We start from the raw sequence: 13,966 nt of genomic DNA, 5'->3' as shown, positions 1-13,966 counted from the left end.
AACACCAGAAGTGCCTAACATATAGCATCTTACTAACTTCAGCATTACGCAGAGCGTAAACTTGGTGAATAGGTACAAGAAGAAACTCAAGAAAGGGATGGCTAAGCAACGCAGCATTTCAGAGGGTGCCTTTTAGAAACCGATTGGCATATTGATGTTGCCTCTGGCAGGCCACTTCATCGCTGTCAGCCCAAATCTGTGCCTCTCCCCCAGTGATGCTGCCTTTGCTGCACTCGCTGTCATGCCACAGTGGTGCTCCTTTGCCTCCTCATCAGTATCACTGCCACATTAATGGGATGCGACCCGCATCTTCTGTAGGTCACGGCTGAAAACAAGTTCATTAATACAGTCTTACAAAATCCCAAGCAAAAGAACACTCACACCTAATTTGATAAATAAGCTACTTAAGTATTTTAGAAACTAGCGAGTCAGATTTTTTTATGCATTATGTTAGTAGATTTGGTTTTCATTACTGCCAAATGAAGCCTACATGAAGCACTTCTATCTCATCTTAAAGGCATGATGCCAGTGAGCATCCATTTGGTTGCCAAGTATCAGGAGACCCCTCTAATTATCCGTTTTGTACTTAAGATGCAGCAGAGGGAGATTCCACCGCTCTGTGGGCACGTTCCATAACTTGGCAACTGCCGTACAGTTGCCTTCATCTCGGGAGAATACAAAAGGGTGCAACTGGCTGGTTACATTCCTCCTTTGTGAAGCGGCACGGAGCCCTGATGACCAGTAACAAATCTATAAGCTTAAAAATGAAAGAAAAAAAAAATATTTCGGAGCTCTCTCCCCACCCCCCTCTTTTATCTGCTGCTACAGCAATGGAAAGAATCTGAAGGCTTTCAAGCGAGCACCGGAGACCTCCGAGGGAAGGGAAGCAGTGCGGTACAGGGGACACTTCATATGAAACCTACTGGAATTTGCTTTCTTTTTCCTTCAAGAGGAGTCTTCCCTGTTGGAAAGAGCCTCACTCTTGGGTGCTCAAATTCCAGTTGAGCCTTTTTAAGATGCAGCCTTATGCAGAATGAATAAAAATTGCAGAAACTCCTTCCTGAAGTGGATTCCAAATCTAGGGAGTAATGCTGTTACATTTCCAGGTGACATAAAAGGTTTCTATAAGAAATCCTCGGCTGTAGGATACTGTGTGTTTGGTTCCTAAGGTTTTGCCTGCCCTGACATCGGACAACTGCACGGCAAGACCTCTCTGCTCAGGAAGGCAGCGGCTGGAGGCCCAGCCGGAGGGAGTGCGCCTACTGTGGTGGCACGAGGCAGACAGAAGGGTGGCCATCGCTGATGGCAATGGTGCCTTTTTCTTGGAGCACAATGACAAGTGAGGATGAGGCTTCTCTTGGTCTGTAGATACGGCCTGTCCAAGGCCCTGACAATTTGCCCAGTCGACCTTGGCATCCTATAATGGTCAGAGGGAGGAAGCGCATCCCACTGCGGTGCAGTCAGAAGAGACAGCTGCCTGACTGGATGCGGTCACCTTCTGGCTTAACAGCCCGTTCCCGCGGCTGTTGTTTGCACAGGTAGAAACAAACATTGGCTCTTAAAATGAACTGAGCCCACTCAGACGCTGCTCCGAATTAAGCTGGAATACCCAACACCTATGAGAATCAGGCCCAAATATGGCTGCAGAAGCTTAACTCTAGGCAATTATTTTTGAAAAAGACTAATGTCTGTTGTTATCACTAATATCTGTATCACAGCTAAGGCATGGCTAGGCATTCTGAGGAGCATTTCTTTCAACTGTGCAGTTGTAGGGTTGCACCAAGACCTCCTTTAAAAACGTCCATAGTACTTGTATGCTAAAGGAGAAAGGAAAAGAAACTTTAAAGCTCTTTACTTCCATCAGATACAGCGTTGGCTGGTTTAACGATGAGAGCTCAAAGCACAGTTTCCCTGAAAAAAAAATTAATTCAAAAGCATCTGAGGCTTTCAGCGAGCTGTGAAAATACCGTAATACAGAAGAGGAGTATGTAACTCACTAAAAGCTTACGCTCTCAAGTGCGCTAGTGCATTTTGTAGCCAAGTGACTGGGCAATATAGTCAGACGATTTTATGCTGGCTTTTTCGGTTACTGCTTGCTCGGTTGATAAATTTATGAACTTGAAGTCTTAAAGGGCTGCAGCCTGAACACCGATCACCAGCAGTAGTGTGACTGGGGGCATCAGACCGTTGGTCTTGCAAACCTAGGGGCTGAGGGGCTTCCTTCCCTGGCGCGGGACCAGGCGGGGACGGCGGGCGCTGGCAGACCCCTGCCCTGCAGCAGGCGTAGGGCGATGCCGGCCCGCCGCGCCAAGGTACATTTACTGCAGGGGCGGGGGAGGAGGCGAGGGAAGCGATTTCAATCTTTCATTTGGTTGTGGGTCAATTCCTGCAGCTTTTAATCAGGTTGACCTCATACTGGAATCAATGGAACTTTTCTCTCGGCAAAGGAAATGTTGTTTATCCCATTATTACCGTTGGCAGTCTCGCGCGCACAACCGGAAGGGGTTACTTCTTCACGTTAGCTGAATCTTGAGGGCCTGTTGTTAACGCTAATTTGAAAATGGCACTGGCACATTATGGTCAGGAAATCCGGTATCGTGGGGTTAACTTTCAGTCCTTATACCGAACGCAAATCAGTGAGGAAATTCATTGCTAGGTGCACTCTCTAATTATTTAAAAGATAATTTGCATGCTACACAGAAATAAATTAGCTCCCAGGTGACAGCTGTTCCACTGTGTCCATTCCTGGAACTAGATGCCATGCTGGGAAATCTAAATGCAGACCAAAAGATTAAAACATTGTACTTTCCTGCCTTATAGGAAGGCCCCCCCCAAAATAGAGGCATAAAGAAGGGAGGAGGGGAACGCATGTTTCAAACCAGCAAGCTCAGAAGCCTAACTAACAAACCACAACATTTTCACAGTCTACATTTTCTTTTCACTAAGGGCACTTCACATCTTGCTAGAAGACACTGCAAGTAGATGTAAGTGTAATGTGCATAGTTTAAAAGGATTTTTTTCAAAGTCAGAGAGAAAAATTCAGTCCTAACATCAGGTTTGCATTCACGTGGATCCCGTGAGATCATTACAGACCATGTGAACACCACCCAAACCAGTTTTTTCTTCTTTTTAACACACAGATAGGAATCAACGAATGCATTTTCATATTCCTTGCCAAAAGACGACCAGACACCACTTTTTATCTACTTAAAAGCCTCAAGACAATCTTCATCTCACAAGACGCTAAAACATTTTCCAATTTAATGGTTTTCTAATAGATGGTCTTCTCATGGCTAGGTTTTAACGCTGTATATTGTTGTATATTGTACATACATATATGTACATTGTATATAACATTGTATTATGTGGATGTGTATGTACTGTATATACGATATGATATTCTATATTATGAGACTACATTATATTGCCCAGCCTTTTTCCATTGCTCTGCCTCCTCCCGAAAGAAGGAATTCCCTGTGGCAGTTTGCCTTCTGCTAGGACTGTTACACGGCGACGGCAGGCAGTCTGCTTCCCTCTCGCACTGGTCCTTTCACTCTGCCGCGGCCGACTGCAAAGGGTTTTCCTTTACTGCAGTGGGTTGCTCTTCTGTCTCCCACCTGTTAAACTACCTAGAGAATCCATCCTCCTCGCAGTACAGACATTTGTAACAGAAATATCAAGACTGATATGAATGGAAACGTACGTGTGTGTGCGTGCGTGTGTGTGAAGGCACTGGAAGAAACAAGCGAGCAAGGATTAAAGAACAACATTATGTTAATTGCTGCAGAGCAACATATGTGATTTCATTCAAATGACCAAATAGCAAGAAGAGAAGGAACAAACCTATCTAAAGACAAGGTATAAAGAAGATGAAAAACAGGACTGGAGGCAATAAAATAACCAGATAAGAAAAAACTGGCTACTATAATTCAGGAATTTTGCCACAGGCTAATGAGAGGTGAGATAAAATAATGAGGCAAAAGATCCCCAACAACATCCATGCCTAAAGGCTGTAAAAGACAAGCCCAAAATTATTTCATCATCACCACTAATTAAGAAGAGCTCGAGAGACGTGATGAGGACCCGCTAAGTGGTGTCCCTGTGTGGCACACTAGTGATCCTGGCCAGACCACCCAGGCACGCAGGTCACGGTGCCCGCGAGTACGCGGGGGCGAGAGGACCCTGACCTTGCACAACTTCGGATCCTGGTAAGCAAAGACCAGCTAAGATACAAGCAGCCTTGCAGGAGCCGAAGGCTCCCCCAGTGAGCGTACATGCTGCCATCAGATAAAGCTGCACTTCTTACTCTTACAATGTTGACTGGCCTGACTTATCCTATTAACAGATCATCACCGAGATCTTCATCTCTCCTGAGATTTTTAAAATCTCTGTGGATGTTTAGAACTTGATCTTAGTTGTAATCCCCCGATCAGCTTGTGCACTGTGTGGGGATCCTGTCACGATCATGAGAGCAAGGGAGGCTAACACATTCTTAATTTCTCTCATGAAAAAATAAGCTGTTCGTTCAGAAACCTAATGTCTCATCTCTTCAACACCTGTGTGCATAGCCGTCAAGAGTGCAGGTAAGTGCAGCTGCACCGACGTCCCCGGGCCGGGCTACCTGCCCAGCAGGCAGCAAGAGAGAGAAAGGGAACAAATGCTGGTTTTGTCAAGGTCAGGAAAAGACTGCTACCTGTGCTGGAGGCAGAAATCCCAAAGCAAGATGATTTATTCTTCCAGATGTTGATACGGGCGTCAAACTTGCTAGTACGTATAACAACTGACATTGTAACCACATCTGGGCAAACAACAAAGGCGTAAGTGTCTGGCAACATTTGTGGTTCGTAGAAAAGATTAGGTCACAGCTGTGTTTGCATATTGTAACACCGTGAAAAAGACTGATGATACCTTGCCACAACCTGAATATTGAGTTTCTTCCAGTGCTCAAAATGTATTAGCTGATCAGCATCAGCTGTGACAAGGAAAGAAAATTATCTGTCGTCTTAGCCTGTATCTCATACGAGTGTGTCATCCTCCTTCAGTTTCTACTTAACACCTATTGACAATGTACTGTTTATGTGAACTTTACATTTGCTGTGTGCCGTTCCTCTCTTGTAAAACAAACCCAACATTTTCTATAAATCAAAATCAATCCCTGTAGCAGCAATAATTCACAAGTTTCACGCTCCTCTCAGCAGAGGCATACGAAGGTCTCCTGAAGTGAAATTTGTAAAGAAGCATTTTTGTCCAAGAAACTTTTAAACCTCACAGTTGAAGTCTGGGCTCATCCTGTCTTTCAGTACAAGATGAGAAGCAAAAAATGAGGAGCGAGACTCTGTAATATTTACAATGAGGAGAGTGTGCAGGAAGAGGACTGCAAAACAGATTAGAAGAATTGTGAGAGCCGCACAGCCAGTCCCAGGGAAGCCCCGACTCCTTTTCAGGGGAGTTCACCCTTGGAGACGGCAGCTGATACCACTACTCTCAAAATACGACACACAAACCGATCTTTTGTCATTAACTGAAGGGCTTGGCTGGATCCCCCCTCCTCCCCGATTCCAGCAGACATTCTCATTTCTCTGTCCTTAGCAGTGTACAATGCCTTATCCGTATTCTGGTGAAGCTTTTTGACACCGAACCACCAGAAGTGCAAAAGCTAAAGAAAGAGGTACAGGAATGCAGAGGCTCTGAAGTCCCTGTCTCAGGGTATCAGGTGCTTCACGCCTACAGATTTTTTTGAACCAGTAGATTGCTATTATCACGCAAAGTTTCTTTTGGACCACAGCACATCCTTTACAGCAAACTTGTACAAACTGTTACCAAAATGACATTGTTTAATCTGAAAATTTTGTTACGATTTATGCCTTTCTTCAAATCAGTTATAAATACAACAGAATCAGACCTGGAGACTTTTAAGGCACCACTAGCAGCTTTGTATCATGATAAAAATTCACCATTTGTTCCTGTGCTTGGCTTTCTGTCTCTAAACCAGCTGATGTAATGCCGTACTTCACCTCTCTGCCTGTGACAATTCAGGGTCCCAAGCCACCACATGTGATGGATTTTTTGAAATGAAAATCAACCTAAGACGTATCAGCCAGTTCTTCTTTACCTCCCGTTTCAATTACGTGCTCAGAGAATTCTACCTCGTGAATGAAACTCAAGGCTGGGGGTTTTTTTGTTTTGTTTTTAATCAAGCTTGACCTCCAAAGCACTTGCTTTCACTGAGGCATAAGGAAGAAAACAAGTTTTGAGTTTTTAGGCCAGGTCATTTTTTAAGATATGAAATTCTGGAGAAGTAGCAGAAGATTAAAGATATGGTAGATCGCATTTTTTCAGATACTACCTCTCTCCATAATAACTTCTTTCATTAAGTTTGCATTTCCAAAAGCAATGAAAAATTCTCTCAGCGGGGATGGCACATGAATCTTGGCTAGCAATAGCCAGGCTCTTCAGTCTCTCCCACCCCTCGAGAGCGCCTCGGTCCTTGCCTCGGAAGAGCCGGTGCGCAGGGCTGCCCCGCGCGTGCTTGGGCGCGGCGGGGAGCGCACCAGGACAGCTGCCAGACCCGCTTCCCTGCCGCAGGTGCTGCGGTGGGAGAAGCCCTGCGAGCTGGATGGGCAACCTCCACTAAACATGCGGAGTCCTGACCCAGCCTCCAGCTATAGGATTAAGTTAAAATAACTCCCTCACAGAGAACACAGTCTGGAGGATAAACTTCAGGGTTTGTTTTATCACCACATAGGCAGGCAAGTTGTCGAGTGTGACTATCGTCACGAGTGACTTAAGGTCTCCCTAGAAGCCTTTGACTTAAAGAATAGATTCAAAATGACAAAAATACTGACTTTTAAAAGTGACTTCTGAATATGAATCTTCAGTAAAAAAGGACTGTCCAGCTTCAGCTTAATGAGTTAAGCCTACTGAATATTCTAAGCAAAAGCTACAAAGATACTGAAATGCTCTTTCAGATGAAAGATGGTCAAGTAAACCACTGCTCCTCCTCTAAATAAATCTCGGACACAGAGCTCTTTCCAGAAGGTCTTCAGGGCTTGAGCTACCACTGATAATTTCGCCAAATAATGGAAAATATTTTTAAAAATCTATCTTTTCTTCTAAGGGAAAACAGCCAGAAGATAAACCGTAATAAAATAAAACTGAAATTCTGCCAGAATGTAGATTTTATGCACAACGTTGAGTTTATCTTACCTGTAAAGATCTGTAATCTGCCCTTCGTTCCAGCGGTAACAGAGGTCATTAAGAAGACGCTCATGCTGTCCATACAAGCAAATGTAGTTGGAGACAGGAAAGGGTTCCTTTGAAAAGCAGGTGATGCTATCTACCATACTATATTTGTTGATATGCATCCTGAAATAATTCCCATGTCTCGCCTCTCCGGTTATCATCTCCATCCCCTGGAACAGAAGATATCAGGAAAGCTGTGGAGGTGGACGAACACCTGACTTGGCGGATGTACAGGATCAGCTAGGGTTTCCTAGCTGATATTTACCATTTCTTAAAATGCACAACCCTTTTTTTAAATCAAGAATGCTCATTCCTGGTAACATGGTTTATACAACAAGGCACTTTGCTTTAGTTTGCACACAAAGATTTTCTGCGTGGCTTAGACCTTGATTAACCGCACACAATTGTGCAGCATACGACTGCCTACGCAGCACGGGCTTTGGTTGCCCAGTCCCGAGTGCCATTTGAGACACCTGAGGGTATCTGGCCCACCCGAACTGGGCTGGCAGTTGTGCCACAGGACCCATGGGAGAGCTGTGACCTCCTGGAGCAGCAGCTGGGGGTCAGGAGGGATGCCCTGGGGCATCCCAAACAACACTAGATGCCTCTGTTTAGGCAACTGAATTGAAATCTATTAATCCCAATTTATTCTACAGAGTCCATATTATTGCAGACACACGGCATATCATAATTTACTATAGGATACCGTCCTGATGAATGAAGAACACACTGGTATACTTTTTACCCTCTCTCCAGATTTATAACTATATATATGGGGTTTTTTTATGTGTACTATATATATACACACACAGTATATATGCAGAGTCCAAATTTATGGCACATCATAGAAGCTATACGATTGTAGGCAGAGGGTTGATAATACCACAGTAATCAGTTACAAGCAAACTTCAATGTTACAACTCAAAGATTTATCACGTACCAATTAAGCACTTTTGGCTTTGTGAAGAAGTCTTCCAGTAGTCAGAGGTGGGATGTGTTGGAACAGCCTTCCAAGGAAAGAAATACCAGGAAGGACCCAGTTCCGTTCTAAAACAAACTTCCAGATTTTATAGATCGCACTATGTACTAGACGGTTGTCTGCAACTGCAGGAGGCTGGCCTTGATCTCTTAGGACATTTCCTTCAGGCTATGTTCTAGACTTGTAAATGATGAATTGCTATTGCCTTAAAAAAATATATATATATGCATATACTTACATTACATATATATGCATATGTGTGTGTGTATATATACACACAAACACAAATATATATACTATTTAGAATTGCTCTCAGTGACTCCCTCTTGCTAATTTGAACAGGGGCTGCCAAGTGTTGCTAACACCAACTCTGCTGTCAATAAAAGAATAATAATGTTGGATGTTGATGCCCAAACAGTAGCATTTAGTTTTAGCTAGTTAAACCAATCACTTAATAAAAGACAAAAATGTAAAAATTTGTTTCAAACCTCACACTGCAGTGGGATGATCAAATGGCTTGAAGCTATTTTTTAAAGCTGTATTCATGTTCCAGCTTTATATATTTCTAAAACCTGTTGCTAGGCTACAGTAACCTTTGTTACTTCCACATCTCTCAGCTAATACATTTCACTAGCTTCTCCTACTTCTTTCTTAGGAAATTCTTTTAGGATTTACATGAAGTTTCTGGAGTGGCTTTAAAGATGTTCCCTTTTCAGACAGCAGGTAATCAAAGCTGCAGCAAAAGAATTCTAACCATGTTCTAGCAATTTGGAGTGACAAAACCAATTTTTCTCTCTGATAGTCCCTTCTGCTTCGCAGTACTTGCTGCTTTGGACAGCTCATCCTGCATCTGCAGAGCTGGAAAACAAGGCGAGCCATGCTTTGATTCCTCCTCCCAAAGCATGGATTCCTTTTTTAAAAAAAAATAATTTCTTTCTATAGACCATTGCTGTCCAAGTTTTAAAATCAGCACTGAAGCAGTCTTTTAAAAGCCACTCTTTACATCAACTACAAGAATGGGCTTGATGCAGATATCCTTGGGGAAAAACATACCATCTGTATGAAACAGGAGCTTGCCTAGGCGGATGGTCCCCGCTGGCTTTAAAATACATGAACCTAGTCCTTTTCTTGTTTCACAAGTCAGGTTCTCCAGTAAGAGAAGCGTCTCCACGTTTGTACCATGGGGCAATCTCCTGTGTAGCCCAGCTGTGTGAATTGCTTCCCTCTTTCCTGTTCAAAGATGGCTTTCTTGGTTGCAGCACTAGCTATTTTCTAGCAGCGAAGTACAGAGCGTCCCTTCCAGAATATATGCTTTTCCTACTAGTCTAGAAAGCAACTGAATTTCACTGACAGACTGTGAAGTTTTATCATCCGTATGCATTTATAGCACCTTATTCCAGGGAGGAAAGAGTGCTAAGTGCTAAGGCTGAAAACATATTTTAGCAGAATCCAGCTAATACTATCCTCTGTCCTCTTTATAGAAATTGTGCATCTTTTGAGAAAGCCATATATCAGAAAGTATGGAAATGAACATCTAAGAGGTTCAGCTAGCTATATAACTCATACTTGTTCATCAGCTGTACCTGATTTATATGACACACCCAGGCTTAGCTGACTGGAGTTGTTCTTATGCAAATCTGATGGCAAATACCAGCACTACCTTGATGTGCTGGGTATTAAATATGTGCTAGGAACTTCAAAAGCAACGTATTCCATATGACTGAGAAAATGACTTGTCTCTCTCCACAGAATCAAGCAAAAATAAAGCCATTCTGAAAAAGAGAGTACGAGGAAAAGCCAACATGATAGCCTCCCAACCTGTGCCGAGACAAATGGCTCAGGAACCAGGCACAGTGCTGAGCCACCAACTCTGGAAGAAAAGGGCAAGGAGTTGAGCTGTAGTGCCCCGTGAGGGAACTATTCGGACCCAGAGTGCTACAAGTAGTAATGAAGAGTTCAGGGCATTAGGGCTTGACAAGTATTTCCTGCCTTTGAGGACCAAAAAACCCTTCGGTTTTGGTTGCTTTCATGGCAAAGAAATTAAGAATCGCAGTAAAGAAGTTAATCAGATAATCTTATCTGTATGTATTCCACGTTTACAAAATGAAAGTGAATTTACATTAAAATAAATTCAATATTTTCAAATAATCAGAGATTTGGTTTTATGTGGTTTGTTCCATTCCAGAGTTTACTGCTAAGTCCCAGGTCCGGAAGGTCTCTAAATACATACTTCAACCCATGGTTACCCAAGGTATTTTTTAAGATGCATGGTACTTATGCATGTACCTGTGCTATCCTAAATAAGAACATCTTTCCAAATGGAGGATGAAACAAAGAGAAGTTAAATAATGTAACTTACGTGATCAGACAGTGCAAGTTTTAAGTCCAAGCGGACGGGGATTTCTGGTTTGGAAATATGCAAGTAATTGTAACCTCCAGGAAGAACGCCTCCTGCCATAAATGAAAATATGAGATTTATTAAATCATAAACAAAGAAGAAAATAACGTATTTGTTTGCCCTCCTTCTCCCATAATCTTTTTTTGTTTGTTTGTTTACTAAATGGCTCTAAAAAGAAAACAAGGAACTTGTTTTGGTGGGCTTCATGTTATAAACTCTTTTTTGGTACTCGTACGTATTGGTGCAGTAGCCACAGATTGAAAAGTTCTGATTATAGTTTTATTGATCCTGAACTTGGAATAAAGACACTGAGTTTCACTGGAAACACACCATATTTACTGCAGAAATGAAAGCACAACTTGGTCTGTTACTAGCAACCATCTACGGCGTAAGCTTTTACTGCAACTCGCCTCTCTCCACTGACTATACAAGGAGCTTTGAGGACTTCACTGCCGTTAGATGGCATCTTAGGTGAGATGGACCTACCCTTGCTATAGAACAGCGAAAAATACCAAAAAGGGTACGGAAGTACGACAGAAATCCATTTTGACGTACCTTTAACTTTACACCCTTTGTACACGGGGATGAGTCTATCTGTGCCTTCTGGCGGCTTAGAAAAGGGCTTAGGGGTTGGATCAAAGAGATTCAGCATAGATGCAGCAAGCTCAAAGCCAATCTCTTTTGAATTGAAGTTGCTGTGTGTCCATTCATCTACATAATATCTCCTGGAGTACTTTGTTAAAGGACCTGCAGCCCTGATGCTGACATCAGTAGTACGGAATTCGGTATCGATCACAAGTCTTCCGTCAAAAACAAGGCACGCATCATTAATTGCCTTAAAGGTTTCATAATCCACTGTCCTGTAGGCAAAGCTAAAAAATGCCTAAAAGAGACACGTAAATAAATGTAGGTTATTATACAGTAGTTACTGGCTAATTTCATAAATCAAAACCTACACTTCATTCTGAATGTTATTTATTTTAAAAAAACAAGAACATGAAATGAAGTATGATTTTATATACACAGATAAATCCTTCTGATCCATTATTTACAGCTACTAAAATTAAAACAAAGACAGTAGAGGGGAGCATGACTAAACTAGACTCATCTACTTCTGGTTATTAGATGAGTTTTATTTTAAAAACTCTAATATTAGCTATGTCAAATAGCCTGAGCGGACGTGCGTATTTTCTGTGTTAGTATGAGCATATGAAAGAGACTTGAACCCTTTATCAAGTTGGTTTTCTTCTTTGAAATGCTCAAGCCAAACTGAAAAACTAAGTAATAGAAAAGTACAATTTACTTTGCATTTGAGCAGGATAATTGCCTATTACCGATATTTTTCCGACTGTTGTGCCTAACTGTTTACCAAACTCCGTTACTATGGCTACCAGCACGGGGATGTTCAACGAAATGGAAAGACAGGAAATTCAACTTGTTCCGAGGAAATGTCCTCCTCATTCAAACTGCAGCGGCAGAACTAAAGCCAGTGGAAGCTGTGGAGGCCAAGACGTTTGTGAGAGGTATAAAAGGACTGAACATTTACATGAAAAAGGAAGCATTCAGATTTACTATACTTGATAGTGACGTAGATTTTGGAAAGCACGTCCAGACTTTGTCAGGACTGAAACGCATCTCTAGCTATTCCAGTTCTGGATAATATTGCTTCAGGAGGCAGACTAACCTGTACCTCCTTTAGTGCTTGGGACTACTGCCCCGGCAGCGGCCCTCGGACAGGGCACGGGTCTAGGCGGATGTCGGATCCATCTAGATCAGCCGGCTCTGCCCAGAGGAGGCTGTGTTTGTAAGCAAGAGTACTTGGTACGTTTGACAGTCAGTTGCTGAATCTGGTAGCGCGCACAGCAGAGACCTATTTGCTCTGTTTTGGTTTGCAGGACTGAAAAAAGATGTGACTGCCATTCTTCGAAAACACTGCCTGTGCTGTCTTACTGCTCCTTACAGAACTGGCCTTGAGGTAGGGATTTATCTTGGGACCAGCATCTACTGAAGCCATGAGCTCGTCTTCCCCACAGGAAGATTTCAAGGGCGTTGAAAGAAAAATCACCCTAAATCCTTCAAGTCCTCCTCTAAGTCTCGAAGAATAAAAGCTAGTGAGAATTCCCTTCTTTTGTCTTCTTGTGGCACCCGCATAGTCCCTCTCCCGGGACACGAGAAAGCAGATCAGACCTCATCTGCCCAAAACGGGAGCTGAGGCAGCAGCACCGCAACAAGCGCTGCAAAGCAGGTGGTGCTGGAAGCGGCCACTGGATCGTCCTACGCGTTAGGCATCGGTGCGGAACAGATGTGCACGCAGCACGTCCTGCAAAACGTGCTGGATGCCTGAAGAGCCGCTTTGAAATCCAGCGCAGCGCGAGAGCGAGGACTGCAGGGTCCCACCACGGCCCTCGCCTTTTGTCTGCACGCTCCGCACAGGCTCCGCGCATTGATTAGCAGAGAGGAGCTTTCGAATCGATTTAGAAACACACACATCTGACATTTCTCTTGATATGTGTTTTATTTGGTTTCCTACATTGCCTAAAAGTGACTTTAAAGAGGCAAAAGCCTGTCTGAAACCCAGAACCAAAAATGCGCTCACTAAGGACGAAAGTGCCTATTCAGATGAAGCTAAGAGAGGTGTGGGGGAAGGTAAAACCTGCATCACCTGGAGGCGTCTCAGGTCTGAAACACGAGAAATGAGGAGCAGATAAGCGAGACCTGGGGCTGGCAGAACAAAGGTCCCAAAAATAGTGTAAAACAAGAGTGCACGCTGGACATTGAGGGTTAAAAGTAATAACAATGACAAGGTTGAGAGATGTTTTACACAAGATCACGGTCTGCAAAGGGTACAGATGAAGACTGACCATCTCATCGCTACACTACAGTTTGTGAAGCTCCAGAGCCTTTATAAAGAGCCTTCCCCTTCATCAGTGCCCTCCCCTTTTAAAATGATTAGATGACAAGTTGAATGTTGCTGCCCACCATCAAGAAATATTACTGTACAGGCTGAGGTGAAAAGTTATCAGACGAGCATGCATTATCTTGCTGCATTCATCTTGAACAGCCCGAGACATGACTGTATCAGGGCAAACCAGCATCAGGAATAAGCCCTGGGTAAAGATGTTACCCGATTACACCACCAAAGAGCTGTCCTGTGGACTCGGGGCAAGCGTCAGATGCTCACGACCGGCTGAACGAGCCAGCTGGAAGAAAAGGCACAGGAGACAGAAACAAAGGGAGCTGCAAATTTTAGCAACACTGGTATGGCAGAGATGCAGCAGCAGAGGAGCCAGAGTCTCTGAGCTTGTTCGTATATAAAACAAGTAGTGAACTATGCGCAGCGAAGGGAA

At 43.3% G+C, this 13,966-nt stretch overlaps 1 protein-coding gene across 1 annotated transcript in view; it reads right to left on the bottom strand.

Annotated features, from left to right (window-relative positions):
* CFAP61 (cilia and flagella associated protein 61) overlaps positions 1-13,966 on the bottom strand; it is a gene marked incomplete at its 5' end in the record, with an annotated part of 114,048 nt that overhangs the window by 19,182 nt on the left and 80,900 nt on the right. The window contains 3 exons of the mRNA XM_082305627.1: positions 7,207-7,412; positions 10,581-10,672; positions 11,175-11,502. Coding sequence (XP_082161753.1) covers positions 7,207-7,412; positions 10,581-10,672; positions 11,175-11,502 — 626 coding nt within the window. The remainder of the gene's footprint in view (positions 1-7,206; positions 7,413-10,580; positions 10,673-11,174; positions 11,503-13,966) is intronic.

The sequence above is a fragment of the Platalea leucorodia genome, assembly GCF_965183815.1.
Source record: "Platalea leucorodia genome assembly, chromosome: 3".
Classification (NCBI taxonomy): domain Eukaryota; kingdom Metazoa; phylum Chordata; class Aves; order Pelecaniformes; family Threskiornithidae; genus Platalea; species Platalea leucorodia.
The sequence above is the reverse complement of the archived record's forward strand: the minus strand, read 5'-3'. Positions and strand labels throughout refer to the sequence as shown.